General features: G+C 41.8%; 1 protein-coding gene across 1 annotated transcript; it reads right to left on the bottom strand.

Moving 5' to 3' along the window:
• Positions 1 to 12,232: 12,232 nt before the first annotated feature.
• On the bottom strand, positions 12,233 to 16,212 carry tent5aa (terminal nucleotidyltransferase 5Aa). Its single transcript, XM_088999420.1, has 2 exons — positions 15,156 to 16,212; positions 12,233 to 14,844 (listed from the first exon to the last, which is right to left on the bottom strand). The coding sequence occupies exons 1-2, from the start codon at positions 15,579 to 15,581 to the stop codon at positions 14,065 to 14,067; spliced, it is 1,206 nt and encodes a 401-aa protein (XP_088855546.1). The 5' UTR covers positions 15,582 to 16,212; the 3' UTR covers positions 12,233 to 14,064.
• Between the last annotated feature and the right edge of the window lie 559 nt (positions 16,213 to 16,771).

Genomic DNA, 16,771 nt, shown 5'->3' with positions numbered 1-16,771 from the left:
TCGGGTTTTCCCTTCAAGGGGTCGCCACAGCAAATCAGTGTCCTCCAGCTTCAGAGGTTTGATCCGCATGTTTGTTTTGGGCAAGCTTTTACGTCGGATGCAATGCGGATGCAATCCAGAGTAGTATTGTGATTTTGCTTTTGCTTGATAGATACTGTTCTTGTAGAGAGAATGTTGAGCTGTGTGCATATCTTTGTGAACAGTGATTCTGGTTCTTCGATAAAGTCTTTCAAGCTGGCGTGTTTTCGATTTCATAAGCGGAGATGAGCATTGAACCAGGGTGCTGAACGAGTAAATAAAACAGAGCGGGATTTGACAGGAGCGAACGTGTTGATAATGTCGTTGAGGTCCGAGTTGTAGCGGCAGACCAGTTCATTGAGAGAGGAAAAAGAGGCAAGAGAAAAAGAGGCAAACATTGAAGCAAGGGCATCCGAGTTGACGCCTTTGATGTTACGAAAGTTGATAGCACGGGGTGTTTTGGTGGTGGAGAGTGAGATGGAAACGTTGTTTGTAACGAGGTAATGGTCTGTTATTGGGAGTTCAACACCTGTGAGAAGATGAGAATCCACTGTTTAGTATTTCTATGTAAGTCTTTCTTGTAAAACTGCATACAAACAGAAAAAAAACAATAGGAATGTTGTACAGCATTCAATTATACATATAAAATTACATTAATGTAACAGACCTATTCTCTAGCTCATTCAACAATTCAATGGTAAGCATGTGAAATGCTTAACTGATGAAATATTGATGTAGGCTTATGAATAAGAGTTTATATGTTTCTAAATCTGACTGTGATGACGTCATTGCCTCACAAGCCATGATCCTCACCGCACGTCACTGCAGCCTGACACATTTCCCACGCTTGGAAAGTATAAAGGCGCAGCCGTCGCGGGACAGAGGATCATAATCATCTCGGAATCAGACACACACGCAACTCCCAGAGACCTGCTCAGCATCGGGCGGAGTTTCACAGCACGACTTGCTCGACTTTTATTTTTATCAAAACTGTGTGCATAGGTGAGGCACACAGTTCTCCTGCCTCATGACAGGGGCGCTGGTGATTACTGTTGTGTAAATAGGCAATCACATGTTCACGTGTATTTAATTGTGTTGTATTCAGATATCTTTCTCGCTTGCAATAATCACTATTTTTCATACAGTATGTACATGCTGGCGTGGTTTTTCTCGCGTGTATAGAACAATGTCGAGTGCTACTCAGAGTCACAATGGCAAGAGTGCGTTATGAAAATAATAAATGACGTTTTTATTTAATGCAAAAGTTTATTATTCACTTCACTACAGTACAAAAGCATGCTAGATACGCAATGCATAAACTCAAGGAGAAAATTACATGCCATATAAAATATCCCCATTTATTACCCCTTTTAATGCAGTTCGCCGCAGGATCGGATATATCTATAGTCCGGTTATATCGATATTTTTTCCGACTCCTGAGAATATAGATATAACGAGACTTTACTATATATATATATATATATATATATATATATATATATATATATATATATATATATATATATATATATATATATATATATATATATATATATATAACAATATATGTGGTTGGTTCGTTGGGAATAAGCAATTTCATGACTGCAGTAGGCTTACGTCTACGAGTAATCTCTTCATCAGACAGTAGCAATGAAGCAGATGTTTGTGGAAAGAAACACCTATAAAAATGCCACTGACCCATAAGTGAAGATAATTGAATTAAAAGCCAAATTCAATTCCTCAATTAGTCCACTGGAGTTTGTTTTATGACGCTATTTTGTAACAGTGGCAGGTTCATGGCCTTTTTTCCGCCATTTAGGAAAAGCTCCCTTTGGCTGTGTGTGTGGAATTTCACCCCAGGATCCAGGCAGGGCGAGCACTGAAAAGAAAACAGCTGTCAGACAATGAATTACTGTTCTGTGACCAGACAAGTGCATCTCTGAAGATTGGATGAGGAAGCTGGAAGTGTGTAATGAGTCACACACACACACACACACACGGATGTACACTTTGTCACTTGCACATACTGTATACATACACTTCTATCAAAAAGTTTCCTATAGACTTGACAAAGGTGGAAGAAGAGATAAGGCACTTTTCCTATCTTGGCTCACCTATCGTAAAATCTCTACCAAGTCACGTTGTGGAGCAGTACAGTCCAAACTAAGCTTAGCAGACTTCCCACTGTATATAAACATTATAATGATTTTCCAAAAATGCTTTTCTTTTTCAGGAGAGGTCTGGAGGAGGTCTGCACATGCAGTTCACTTTGGCAGAAGCGTGACTTTGCAGTACAAACATCCTCAGACTGACCCCTGTGAACCAAGCCGGCGGCTCCACACACTGATCCCAGAGCCTGGAGATCTCAATGCAGCCTCTCACACATTACTGTGAGTGGCTGAATCTCAATCGTCTCTCAGCAGAGAAAAGACTCTTTCAGGGACCTACTCCTGAGGCCACTGTGGATCTAAAATATTTGTCTAATATAAGCATTCATTTCAACCATATTTGGTCACTTCACAGTGGTTCTGTCAAGCAATAATTATTACGAGGGAGTGAGGATGGTTACTTTTCTAGAAAAAAAGGACGTTTCTGCATTAAAAAGGCATTCCCACCCACTCACCCTTCTACAAAAAGCAAAGTAAAGTCACTATCCTCGCTTGAAGTAGTCACAGAAAGCAAAGTATGTGACGCTGTGTATATTGGATTGGATTGGATTTGCCTTATTAGTCTCGCAGTGGAGAAATTTACATTTCACAGCAGCAAAGTTATGAAAGGAATGAAAGTAGAAAAACAAAATACAGGAGCTGCTGGAAAGGCAGCCACTCTCGCGGCGCTGTCTTGAAGTCAAAAGAAAAAAAAAACTACATAACAAAGAACATGACAACACAAAGACACAGAGAGTCATTCATTCTTAAGCACTTTCTGTATCCTGTTTGTTACACGAAGCAGTTCCAGATGAAAGAGAGAGAATCAAAGCATCTGTTTCGTTGGCAGATGGATCAGGGACATCATGGTGGAATGTGCACGTCGACTACAAGCTAAATGTTGAGAGCAAACACGCAGCTGTAGCATCCATTGACGAAAAGAGATTGCCTCACATCTCCTGTCCCACATAAATCCGCTTCAATTCCAAGCCGCGACAGTTCCACATACGAATTTTTTTTGGTTCGATTTTTTGTTCAATTGTTCGATAAAAGCGTTTCTTTTTATCGCGGGCTCCTCCAGCCATGCATTCATCCAGCCGCAGACTGTCCAACAGCACCGACCTTTCCACTGAACAAAGCAGGGCTGTGAAGATGCTGCCCATTACAGTTGCAAAAAAGCACAATGACCCCTTTGGTGTCCAGCGATGATTAACCCCTTTACAATGCAAAAACACAATTTTTTCTAGTAAAGTAGCCATCCTCACTAGCGAATGATTGTAATGTTGAAGATACTATACTTTGATTGCTTAACACTTACTTAATAAAACAAATTGACATAAAAAGAAAGACTGTCATTTGTGACTCGTCCCAGAAAGCAAAGTATGTGACGCTTTGTATAAGGGTGGATGCGTGGGAAGGCCCTTTTTAATGCAAAAACATCCTTTTTTTTCTCGAAAAGTAACCATCCTTGCTAGAGGCCCAGAAAGCAAAGTAAAGTAATCATCCTCACTGGGACAAGTTCACGCAAGTTGGGACAAGTGCTAGCAAGGATGGTTATTTTAGTTTGTTATCTGGGACTTGACATAAAAACAAAGACTGTCATTTGTAACGAGTCCCACAAAGCAAAGTTGATGGGTTTATGGGTGATCGTTCGTCCCTGATGTGTGAAAAGTCCTCCGTGTGAAAAGTCCAATACCAACTGGTGAATCTCTTTTAAGTAATTAATCAACACCGAATCTAGTTACATTTACCTTGCCAATTTCATCCAATTCAAGATAAATGTTCCTGTTATTTAGCCTAATTTACTAACTATTTTGTTTACTTTTTCCAATTGAACTGTCATTTACGAGAGGCCAACACAGTGGAATGTGGTGGGGGCCTCTGGGTGTTAAACCCCTCTTTGAAGCCCTGTGCTGGGAAAAACCCTTGCTCTAGAGAGCTCTGGACACCATCCTGCAGAAAACTCCGGCCACGGATAAACTCCTCATCATGGGAGATTTCAATGCTAGGGTAGGCATGGAACACCTTGTGTGGAATAAAGTTATTGGCCAGCATGGAGTGGGAAAGATGAACACCAATGGCCTTCGGCTCCTCTCCCTCTGTGCAGAGCATCATCGGGTCATTACTAACACCATCTTCCAAATGAAAGACAGGTTCAAGACCACTTGGCAGCACCCGCGCTCCAAATATTGGCACCTCCTGGACTATGTGATTGTCTGTCAGAAGGACATACAGGATGTCCTTATCATCCGTGTCATGCGTGGAGCTGAGTGTTGGACTGACCACCATATGGTCAGATCCAAACTCCTTATACACATACATCCCCGTCGTCCAAGGACAGCTCCCAATGGAAAGCTCTGCTGCACAGCACTGACCGACCCCACCATCAAAGCCAACCTTCAACGTCTCCTTGCAGAAAAACTCTACAAGATCCCAGAGGACCCAGTTGACTGGCAAGCTCTGCGACAGGCTATTTACAGCACAGCCTCAGAAGTGCTTGGACAGTAAAGGAGAAGACACCAAGATTGGTTCGATTCAAACTCTGATGAAATACAGTCCATTCTAAAAGCAAAACATGAGGCCCACAAAGCTCTCCTATCCTGTCCCACATCTCACACCCGGAAAGCAATCTTTACCGAAGCAAGGGCAGCAACCCAGCGGGCTCTCCGTGTTATGGAGGACACTTGGTGTTTGCAGAAGGCACATGAGATCTAATATCTGGCAGACTGTAACAACACCCAGGGTTTCTCCAATGCCATCCAAGAGCTGTATGGCCCTAGAACAGGGGTGGGCAAACTTTTTGACTTGCGGGCCGCAACGGGTTCTAAAATTTGACAGAGGGGCCGGACCAGGAGCATTTGGAGGCAGTGTATGGGCCGGAAATACTACACCTAAAGCATTTAAGGATGTCGTTATGTCCATAATTTGTAAAATCACTTCAAATGACTTCCACAGTATTCCACAGCATATAGCTATAGTTTACATTTTAAGACTCGCGCTGAATATTCATGAAGTCTTGTTTTCGAGTTGATGACGATGCCCATGTGACGTCACGTTTGGACCGCCCCTGACTGAGAAAGCGACACACAATGCATTTTACAGTACTTTGTTTGGTCTGAAAACTTCGTGTTGATGGCGAAATTAGAACACATAAATAACGGGATGGTGAATCGTTGTATGTTGCACCAAGACAACTATTTGATATTCGCAGACACAAATTCTCAGCTGACAAATCAGCCCATTTCCAACGGAGCTTGGGCGCCATCTTCTGCATTTTCTGGGTGCTACATTGCTGTCATTGACGGCTCGAATTGATATGGGAGGACTCCTTTAATCAATTGCAAACATTTATGCTTTCCTCTTCAGAACTATTTGAATCATATTCATAACTGGATGAGTAACAAGAAAGCATATTCTCTGAATCTGAAGCCATTGTTTTGATTGAAGACGTCTTGGCGTGACGTTACGAACAAGGGGTTGGGACCTTCTGAAACTGGCCATTACCGGATTCATTTTGAAGATTGCTGTTTTTTGTTTTTTTTTTTCATTCTGACCCATTAGGTCTGCAAGTCACGTAGAAATTGTATTTGAAGTACATCTATACTTGCAAGACTGATGTCAAGTGAAAAGTTTGTAGCGCTTCCTGGTTCAACACCCATCCAGTCATATTCTTCATTCATTATGTGCCTCCCTCAGAGGGAGTCGCACTGCCTTCCCAGTATAGAAAAACTGCGCACATCCATCCATTTTTAACATGGTTTATCATGAACAGGATTGTGGAGAGCGCTGAAGCCGACCCTAGGTGACTTTGAGTGAAAGGCGGACTATAACTCGACCTGGTCGCCAGTCAGTCTCAAGGCACATATGACTGAGTGGGAACCGATCCCACGCAGCCCACACACAAGTCAGGCGAGTCCACCAATACACCATCAATGACTCTTGGATTTATTATCCTCTTATATTTTTCTTGTTCTGTTTTTTTTTCTTCATTATCTGCCCCCATCTCCAATACAAATAAGAGGCTGTTTCCAGATCGACCACACTGCATGGCTCAGCAGCTGAAGTATAGACAGGGCAGTTTTGGAAAGGGGTAAAAAAGCATCTGTGTGAGGTGAGTATCATTGTTGATCCATTTTTAACAATTTTGTCATCATTTTATTTACTTTCACACAAATGTCACAAATTCATAACTTTTTAGACCGTCGGTTAACCGCTGACAAATGCAATCACTTATCAATGGCACTTCATAATCATTGAGGGTACCTTGTAAATGTAAATAAAGAACAAATTAACATTATACCCCCACTTGCTTTCCTTTTGTTTATTAGATATTCAACTGTTTGCTTATTTATTTATGTATTTATTTGTGTATTTATGTATTTATTTGTTTATTTATTTGTTTATTTGTTTGGTTGTTTTTTTATTTTGGGGTTGAAACCTCTCCCAGCTATTCACTGAAAAAAATACCTTTTTGTATTTTGTGCTCTTTCTGTAACACTCTAACATACCACAAGATGGCACAAAAAACTGAATGCAGTGGAAAATAGAAAAAAAATGTGATGTGGCAACATGTTGAAGTGATACACGTAGCGAAAGAGACTTCATTGGTATTCAGTTGTGGCTTAGGAATTTCTTTTCATTTCTAATCTGAGAGCTATGACCCAGAAGCATTTGGAGGACGGGTCGTTCTAACTCCAAAAATGCTCAGCAAAGGTGCCACAAGGAAATTTTTGAACCACCTTTAGATTGGATTTGATTGGCCTTTATTAGTCTCGCAGTCGAGAAATGTACATATCACAGCAGCAAAGTGATGAAAGGAATGAAAGTAGAAAAACAAAATACATGAGCTGCTGGAAAGGCAAGAATAAACCTAGTTTACAGACTATGCAAAACCGTTTGAGAGTACAGACCACCCCTGATTACTGCCTATCCATCTATATATATATGTGTGTGTGTGTGTGTGTGTGTGTGTGTGTGTGTGTGTGTGTGTGTGTGTGTGTGTGTGTGTGTGTGTGTGTGCGCGTGTGCGTGTGCGTGTGTGTGTGTGTGTGTGTGTGTGTGTGTGTGTGTGTGTGTGTGTGTGTGTGTGTGTGTGTGTGTGTGTGCGTGTGTGTGTGCGTGTGTGCGTGTGCGCGCGTGTGTGCGTGTGTGTGTGTGTGTGTGTGTGTGTGTGTGTGTGTGTGTGTGTGTGTGTGTGTGTGCGTGCGTGCGTGCGTGCGTGTGTGTGTGTGTGTGTGTGTGTGTGTGCGTGTGTGTGTGTGTGTGTGTGTGTGTGTGTGTGTGTGTGTGTGTGTGTGTGTGTGTGTGTGTGTGTGCGTGCGTGCGTGTGTGTGTGTGTGTGTGTGTGTGTGTGTGTGTGTGTGTGTGTGTGTGTGTGTCTGATCGTCTATAACCTGTCACAGACATTCATTCAAACTTGATATCTTTATAATAGCTATTAATAGATTGTAAATGTCATTCCAGTGGAATTTGTTTACATTTTTGCTATCATATCGTCTCCACTTTCTTATCACTCAGTGAGAAATAGAAAGTAGGTGTCCAAGAAATAAAATAAATAAAGAAATACATTCCTAATAACTAAGACCACATTTATAAATTGTCGACAACGAGTGGAACTATGTTGGTCCAAGCCCTGCAGTCATGACAGTAAAGCTACTCTACAAACTCTAGTGTCCCCATAAAAACTTTGAGCTGGAAAATCTTTTTCACTCCAGTTAGGAGGAAAAACAACAAGAAATCCCAAGAAGGTCACTCTCCAACCCCTGCAGTGGAAAAGACATCAGAGAATAGCCCAGCTCTCAGATAATCAGGAAGGACAAACTGGAGGATAAATCAAAAGCATCTAAGCTATGCAGCTATCCTGCTTACTCAAAGGTAAAACATATAATTATACAGGGATTCACTCCATGGTCTGGTTTAGCTCTCACCCCCCTCCTGCCAACTCTTAGATGCACGTCAGTGTGGTCTTTCACAAACCAGACAAGTGGAAAGTTAAAATCACAGCCTCCTCAAATTAGAAGGGATTTGTTTGATGCACCATCTCAAATTAAGCACTTTTGAATCAAGACCCTTTGGTGCTGCTGTTCATATCAGCTGCCTTTATAATTAACCACAAATGAGAAGGGGTGTAAGAACCGAGTAAGTGATGTGGTGCTTCATTGCAGAACAGGAATAAAAACTGTTTCAAAATTGTAATGCAGTATTTAATATGACATACCTTCATAAATAAAATTACAATCCATTTAAGATTTCACTGGAGTTGCGCAGTCATCACCCATTGTAGATAGGTAGGTAGGTACAGTATGTCAAAGTAAAGGGTAGAAGAGAGACCATATTTAAAATGTGAGAGCTGTCGGATGTCACGCTTCAGTGACGCATGACGTTGCTGCACTGACACCAAGGATGCATTTACTTCGATAATTCAATGTCTAAACCATAATCACATGCATTTTAAGGTTGTGAGGGAAGCCCTTATGAAGCAAAACCAAAATGAGAAATGGGAGACAATGTTGCATTTTCTTTTCAATTCAAAACGCACATTTTTCTACTCTGGAATACTGTTATAATAATGTACTGTGCATGAGCCAATACAATGCGACCTTAAAATTCCTGCGCCCTTGTGAAAGCTCAGAATGGTGGTTATCAAAACACTGCAACACTAAAGGAGAAGAGAAGACTCAGACATCAACACATAGCAGCCTTCACCGGAGTTGAAGGTGATCCGAGTCGGTATAAAGTTTCAATCAACTTCACGCCACCAACTTGTCACTCCACCAAATGAGCACATAGCAATGTTTAACATAAAGCGCACAAACAATTGCTGTAAATTTTTTTTTTTTAAATCAGAAGTCATGATTAATAGCGCAACCGCAGCTTCTCATTATACAGAATACTGTATATCATAGTTTTATCTGAGTGGTTAGAATCTGTATTGAAATATTGATTCTTAGTACGTGTTCTCCAGTAGACATCACTATTCTATCAATGAATAGACTTTACTTCTTAAATTAAATATATATTGTCAATTTGGTCTTGTATGGAAAATAAAAAAAAAGAAAACTAAAAATTCTCTCTTTACATCTTTTTTTCAAACATGACTTTGCTGAAGTGAGCTGTCTACAGGTACACTGGCTAATTTATTAGGTGGAAAAAAGACTATGAAGTGAATGTGAAGAGGATTGTGAGTGGAGGTCTATTTGTTAGCCCCGTAATTGACTGATGATCAAGCCAGGATGTACTCATCTCACTGAGGCACAGGGTAAACAGGGTTCCGCTTGTTAAACGGAAGCACAAATGATAATGCCACACAAGTGAATCTGAAAGTATGACGCAGATTTGATTAAAACCTTTAAGTGAACAGGCACTCAAGAAAACACAACACACATTTCTATTAAAAAATAATCTGACTCAGGTTGAGGTTCAAGCTGTGTGTCTCCATGAGCGAGATTTTGTCACATCTTCGTCGCCGTCAGGAGAGCGCCCCTCCCCTCCTGTCTCTTCCTCCGCTGCTCCTCTCAGACGGCCCCTCGTTGTCATCTCTTTGTTTGTTATTTTTTGTACGTGTCTCAGTAAAGACTCTTTATTGGAACTCTGTCTCACTGTGTATTTTGGATCCAACCCTTACCTCCTGCTGTCGTCCCTCGAGTCTTGTCACGTGACAGATTTACTTTCTTGTTTGGAAAATGCAATGACGTTAGGGTGGGCCAATGTCAAATGAATAAAATTTATAGGGAGATATTTTAAAAGTAAAACATTTTAAGTAGGCCGCAACAGTGTATTTCCTTTCACTGCAATAGAGTGGTGTTTGCCAACATGAGATGTTTTGAGGTCGCAAGTGAGGGGAATGATAGGCCACTTGCCAGTGGAGACAAACCTATACTGTATTTATATTTCTATATGGCAGAAAGATAGCTGTGGTCTACATGGAATTTCTAAATGCATCAAAACTTTGTTCACCAAGAACAAGGAAGGAAGAATGTCTCTTTGTACATGATTCTGCAGCTTTTTCGATTGGTTCTTTGATGCGGGGGCCTGATGGGCCCACCAGGCCCAAGCAGAAACGCATCCAGAAGTAGTTGTCTCCTGCCAGACAGCTCTGAAGCTGAATGTGAGCGGATTTGCACCCATAGAAAACAAACAAACAAACAAATAAATAAATAAATCTTTCATGCTCTTTTATGCTTCTATCTCAGCTTGCTCATCAAAGTCTGTCTTTGAATAGCATCCCAGTCATAGACCAACACCAGTGCATTGACAATCGGGTCTCAGGCTCATATGGATGAGAGCCTAACTGGATAATGCTTGTCAGATTGAAATGAACTCTTGACAATAAAGCTGATGCTATGCAATAAAGCTGTTCTGACATGTCACATGAGAATTTGTCATAGATCACGGGTGGGAAATTCAAGGCCCGGGAGCCAGATCTGACCCGCCACGTCATTTTATGTAGCTCGTGAAAGCAAATCAAGCATGTCAACTACCAAGATGATAGCTAAAATTTGAATCAAAATTACAAATGGTCATATTTAATGCATCCAAAATACATTGCAAGCATTTTCCCATTACCAAACCCCTTATCACATAAACAGAAACAATAGTTACATTACAAGTCATTAATGGTGGGAGAGGGTGGCGAAAGATCTATAACCCTGAGCGTAAAGGTTTTTAACTAAATCTAAATAAACTTCAAATATGTTCTCTTGTATTCATTCACTTTTTTCCGCTTTTATTTTTCTGACTTCATCGTCTTTCTGTAAGGTTATTTTGCAACCCAGCTGAACGTGCATACAGATGGAAAATCTGTCTAAATAAAAAACAGTAATTTGTGAAGTAATCTGACATTCTGATTCCCCAAAAATGTTTAACCTGATAGTGGGCTCATGTCCATCCTCATTCTATAATGGCGGGAATTAATAGATTATTCACAGGATCCAAATAATTGACAGATAGTATTTGATGATCCATCTGCATGTCGGTATAGATGTACATTCAGACTCCAATTGGGATGTAAAAGAAGAATGGCTCTTTGGTACAGGCCTGTCCAGCTCTTTAAGATTGATGGTACAATATCCCATAGATTTGTTTGGTAAATTCCTAAAGAAATTCCACATCTATGCAATAGGGTCAGCCACCGAGTGCAGTTGCACAAGATGAATTGTGGTGGTCTGCTTACAAGGACCCCTTTGAGACACTTGAAGACTTCTGGTAATTCATCTTCATGCTGACTTGCTTTGAATGAAATTGTACTTTTTTAACTCCTATTCGGCTTTGCCATAGGATTGATGACATGCAATCTTCCTCTCTATGTTATTTGGGGAATTGAGGTTGATACTTTGGAGTACGAGCAATGAAAACAATCATGGTTTGACGTTTAGCTTCAAGGGGAAAGGTCTGTCCGCGAGGCATTCGTCTGATTTGCATACATTTTATTGATAAAAATATTGTTTAATTTGGACCCATTGGACACATAACATAACATATTATATCCACATAAATCCAATCACAGATTTATAAACTCAGAAAATATACCAAAAAAATATATTTTGCTTCGTTTCCCATCTATGTTCTGCAAAAGACAGCATCATGATAAACATGTTACAGCCAACGCGTACAGGACATTGCAGTAATCCACAATCTCTACCTCATAGGCACAATCACTACTCGACAGGCAGACCGGAGCTAGCAAGCAAATCAGCTGGCAACAAGTTAAAAAAAAAACGTGATACAATGCCTTGCCTGCACAATCCAAAGTTTTGCCATCAAAGACAATCACTGACAAGAAGAAAGAAATGTCAAATTGTGTCTGGCAGGATGACAAATAACATTATGGCAGGCTGGCTGGATTCTGCGATTGAAAGGTAATCATTGTCTTTTATTTTTTAACAGGCTGCAACAGAAGTAAATTTTCAATGGTGGAGCTTGTATTCCTTGTATTCATATATCTACAAAGTTGTTTTATAATGCAGAAGAATGAAGCATTCACAACATTAAATAAGCCATAGCACCACAAGTGTAACACTTTTCAACTAAAACATCTGGTGAATCTGTTGTGAGTTCCTTTTTCTGAGTTGTTTTTTTTTCTTCATTTCTTTAAAAAATACATCTGAAAGTAAAAATTGTGCAGTTTTTGGTACCCCCATAGAAAAAAAAAATGCAAGAAGAAGCAACATGCAATTAAATTGTCATCCAGTTCACGCAATGAAGCACAGTAGCCCTTGAGATACACCCCATCACCAGCTGCACCCATCTCTCCTGACCGGTTCCTTCCTGCTACGGCTCCTTCTCCCTCATTTTTTTTAAATGTCTGCCTTTTTTGCTGCTATCGAAAACGAAATACAATCTATTGTTACACATCCATTTTCGATACTCAAACAAATGGCTTTAATCAACGTACATGCTACCACAGTGGATCGCCAAAGTATTTGGCAGCACATTTTTTGGGAGCCCTCAACAGAGCATTTAGAGAGGCAGACCCAGCTGGAGTGCTTGAGCAGCAGCTGCGGAATTCCCTGTCCGGGTGCTACAGCAAATAGTGTCTCATCATCTGAGGTGTCACGGCAAATATTCTTCAAGCGGTCGCTCTGTCTGACTCTGAACGCAGCCTGTGCTCTCTTTCCGTTACTTTTTAGCACCACCAAGGAGTCTGTTGCCATTGCAGTTGGTTTGTCTAAGGTTAAGAATGGCACAAAACTCTACCGACAGTATGTCAGTTTTGCGAACCCTGGAACCAAGATGAAACTAAATCCATTTATCCATGCGGATGAAGGAAACGTATCCACTTTCTCTTAAATCCAACAATAATATCATATCGGGAAGGAATTAGTCCACACCCTGAACATATAGAATGGCTTATGTGCATATTAGCATATGCTATCAAAGTGGCTATTGACCTCTGAACTGTGTGAACTTTGACTGCACTTGTACTTTTTCCCAGGTGATAAAAGAACATCAATTTTCCCATAAAACATACAGATGACACTTAATTAAGGTTTTCTGATGAAAATAGGACCCTTGTCAAGTGGCAATACAAATGAGAAGCAGAATACATGACAATGTGGTCAAATAATATACTTACACTGAAAACATAATTGTTGTGCAACAGTTTGCTGCTACTTTCCTGCAAAATACCACTCCTGCTCTTTACTTGCAAATTTTACTTGTCATTGTCACACATCCATAAGCCTTCCTGGCACTATTCTCGTATGCTGCGTGAAAAAAGTCAAGTTGCACAGTATATATTTTTCTTTTTTTTCTGCCCACTGAAAGGCGATAGGCACTTCAACACAAACATTCACATTTACATACAGACAAAGTTTTACTTAACTCCCCTTAGGGACAACAACGGTGTTTTAATGTAAGAAACAAACAAGAATCTTTGGTCTGTAAAAACCATGTTTATACCCAAATGAAAAAGAGATGCTGGTTGAATAACCTAAGTCATCCAAAGAGCAGCTTCCCTGCGTTAGCTGATATCATCCACAATATCACATATTCTATTAAAACTGCCCTGGAGATTCTCCCCTGCCCCCATCTGTGAGTTGGTGTGATCGGGCTAGGGTTGGTGAGTTGGGTCTTGTCCACCCCGAGGTCCCGAGCTAGAGTTGCTGTCACGTCAATGTGCACTGATGTTGATTTTGTTGTTCACTTCTTGATTGAGTGACAGGTTTGGTGATTGCATTTGCCTAAGTCCAACTTTTAATATATTAAAAAGACAGGGTTGCAATTTCAAGATACGTGAGTGATTTTGTTATCTATCATTCATACTCAAGGTATGAACAAAACATGAGCTTTGATGCAAAACATTTTTAAAAAAGGACTCCCTTTGCTGTGGAGGCAAGAGTGCTTCTGTTCGAACAAAGCAACCCCCCACGTATCCCCTCCTTCTCCACTCCCGGGTGGCTCAGTTACAGGGCAGCCAGGTGGAGTAGGCAGGCTGCTGGCAGGCAAACACCGGCTGTACCTGTGCTATGTAGTAGTTACTGAAGTTAGCGTCTGCCACATAAGGGGCAGGTTGGTAGTAACATGTGACATTGGCCACGTTGGGAATGACGTTCTGCTCGGCCAGAACACGCACTGCCAGCATGGCGATGAGCCCTAAGGTTTGTCGCCTCTCGTGTCCCATGAGGCACACCGTGCTCTCGTTCACCACGCCGTGTAGCGTCATTAGGTAGTCGTACTTGCGGTCCTCCAGGCCCACAAAGTGGTTTTGAAGGTAGGACTCCAACTTGCGCCGCTGCTCCCCGATGTCTGGGAAGTCAATGAAGAAGCGGGAGCACATGTAACGCTGCAGGGACTTCATCTCAGACTCGGACGCGGCCTGGAAGCCCCTCACCAGCAGGTGACAGTATTTCAGCAGACCGCCGCCTCGGATCTCCTCCGGGTTGCGGGTGCAGATGATCTTGTGACGTAGGTGATCCAGGGCCTCGTCGAAGTCACCATACACACTCTCGCCCATAATGGTAGGGTGAAAAGTTGCGGACATAGCGTTCTGGGAGCACTCATAGAAGAGCAGCAGGGAGTCCAGCTTGATCTGGAAAGAGTCCACGCTGAACTCAAACTGTCGGCGAAGAGAGTCCACGAACTTCAACTCCACATTCTTGCCCCGATTGTTGGAGAGAGAAATGAGGCTCCAGCGGTCCGAGTCGTTACACACCTTCACCATTTTCTGCACGTAGGCTTCCTGCAAGAGGTACAACATTCGTCAGAAAGATATAATCACAAATATTGTCAACATCTTTTGAAAGATAAGTTAGGTTTGGCTCTGCAGAACCAAAAGATTATGCTAGCTGCGATATGAGATCTCCTGTAGCTGGCTGAGTTCAGGTTCCCGTCCAAATTGGTTTAACTCAATCCTCTTGGTCTTCCTTTACTATTACCAAACTAATCGAATTGCACATTAAGTGTGAGCACGATGACCGTTAACCCAAATTGTCACAAATGCAATTAAATGCCACCACACCAAAACCAAATTAATTGTTTGTGTCGATTTACCTTTAATGTTAGAGGGGTAATCCTCTCTTTATTCACACAGTCGGGTAAAAAGTCCAGGAGACAGTCCAGAACAATGTCCTTCACAATCTGAAAGTCCCTTTCTCCTTTCATATCTGCACAAAATATGAGATCGAGATCCTTGAAGCCCAATCCGCTATCTTCGTGCAGTATGTGGCTGGCTGCAGAGCCGTTTAAGCGAACGTCCCGGACGTGGATTTGTTTCTCCTCCATCCTGCTGCGCACCACTTTCACAATCTGTCGGGGTTGCATCTCTAGCGTGGGGAAGTTGCCCCGTCCGTGGATGGGGATGGTCTCCGTCAGAATGGCGTCCAAACGCTGCACTTGCTCCCAGCTCAGCACACTGACGCTGCCGCTTTCGGTTTCAGAAAGCCGACTGCCGGTAGAGCAACTATCGCTCTCTGACATGCTGAGGCTGAAAAAGTCCCGAGTTATTCAAGTCAGGAATAAGTGTCAAAATTGGAGCGAATGCGTAATTATGCACGGGTTCCGTTTCGTGGAGTCACTTCTACGTGATGTAAATCGAATCTACACATGTCAGTAACAATAACGGGAATAATAATTTTATAAGAAGTTCAAGTTGATGGTGAGACCATAAAAAATACATTAAAAAGGAGATCGTGGCGACTGAAAGCAACAAGTGAGTTTCGAAATCCCCAAAGGCACAGCTGCAGACTTGCTGGTTGCACCGAAGAGGAAGAACAGCCAGTCGAGAAGACAGACGCGTGGAAAGTGGAGCCTGTAATAACTTTGTGCTTCACAGCGCTGCTATGAATGTATCCGAGACGTGCACATCGCAGTCTTTGAAGGTGCTGCATGATCCAGGAGGTGGCGGCTTTTCCGGCTCCATTGCTCAAAGGCACGCCTATGATCTGATGAATTTGCATGAAAAAACTGGTACTCGATTCACACTTTGGCACAGTGCTCCCGCTGACAATCAACCCGTCGCAAGAAGAAACTTTTGGGCGTCTCTATTCATTTTTAATCTCCTCCCGCTTCCAAGAAATGTTGCTCTTAAAAACAACACGTGCGCGTACGAGGTCCAACTTGCCTCGAGTCTATTGAATGCCATATATTATTCCACTGGCGGGGAGGTTAACTGTTACGTCCCCACTCCACAACCTGGATCCCTGTAGAAAAGCCAGAATGCCCGCCCCAGCAACTCTGCAGCGCATCGCAAACACGGAGACGCACAAGTGGTCAGGTGCCAGAATTCACATCTCACAATTTATGCATTTCTGTACAAAATGATCACTTCTTCTCCACTTGCCCTGAAAACACTAAGTTGTGCTTTAATTGTATTCAACCAAAATGCAGGAAAATGTGTGGGTGAGGGGAAACGAAGTAAAAATACATAACTGCTGTAAATGCTGCCGATACATTTGTTTTTGACTGTTATCCCAAAATTGATCAGCAGATGGCGGTGCTCTATTTTTATTGACGTTACGTTGGGTTGTTGTCATGTCCGTTACAGGTTTTACTTTCCGCGCTTCGTTATTTAAAGGACAACCGACATCACTTTTTTTTGTTTCCTAGCTGACATCAGAAAAAAAGTTTTATAGCATCTAAAATACCCAAAACACGCAGGATATTTTTAG

This window comes from Hippocampus bargibanti, linkage group LG06 (genome assembly GCF_051943395.1).
Source record: "Hippocampus bargibanti isolate YZ-2025 linkage group LG06, ASM5194339v1, whole genome shotgun sequence".
Lineage (NCBI taxonomy): Eukaryota > Metazoa > Chordata > Actinopteri > Syngnathiformes > Syngnathidae > Hippocampus > Hippocampus bargibanti.
The sequence above is the reverse complement of the archived record's forward strand: the minus strand, read 5'-3'. Positions and strand labels throughout refer to the sequence as shown.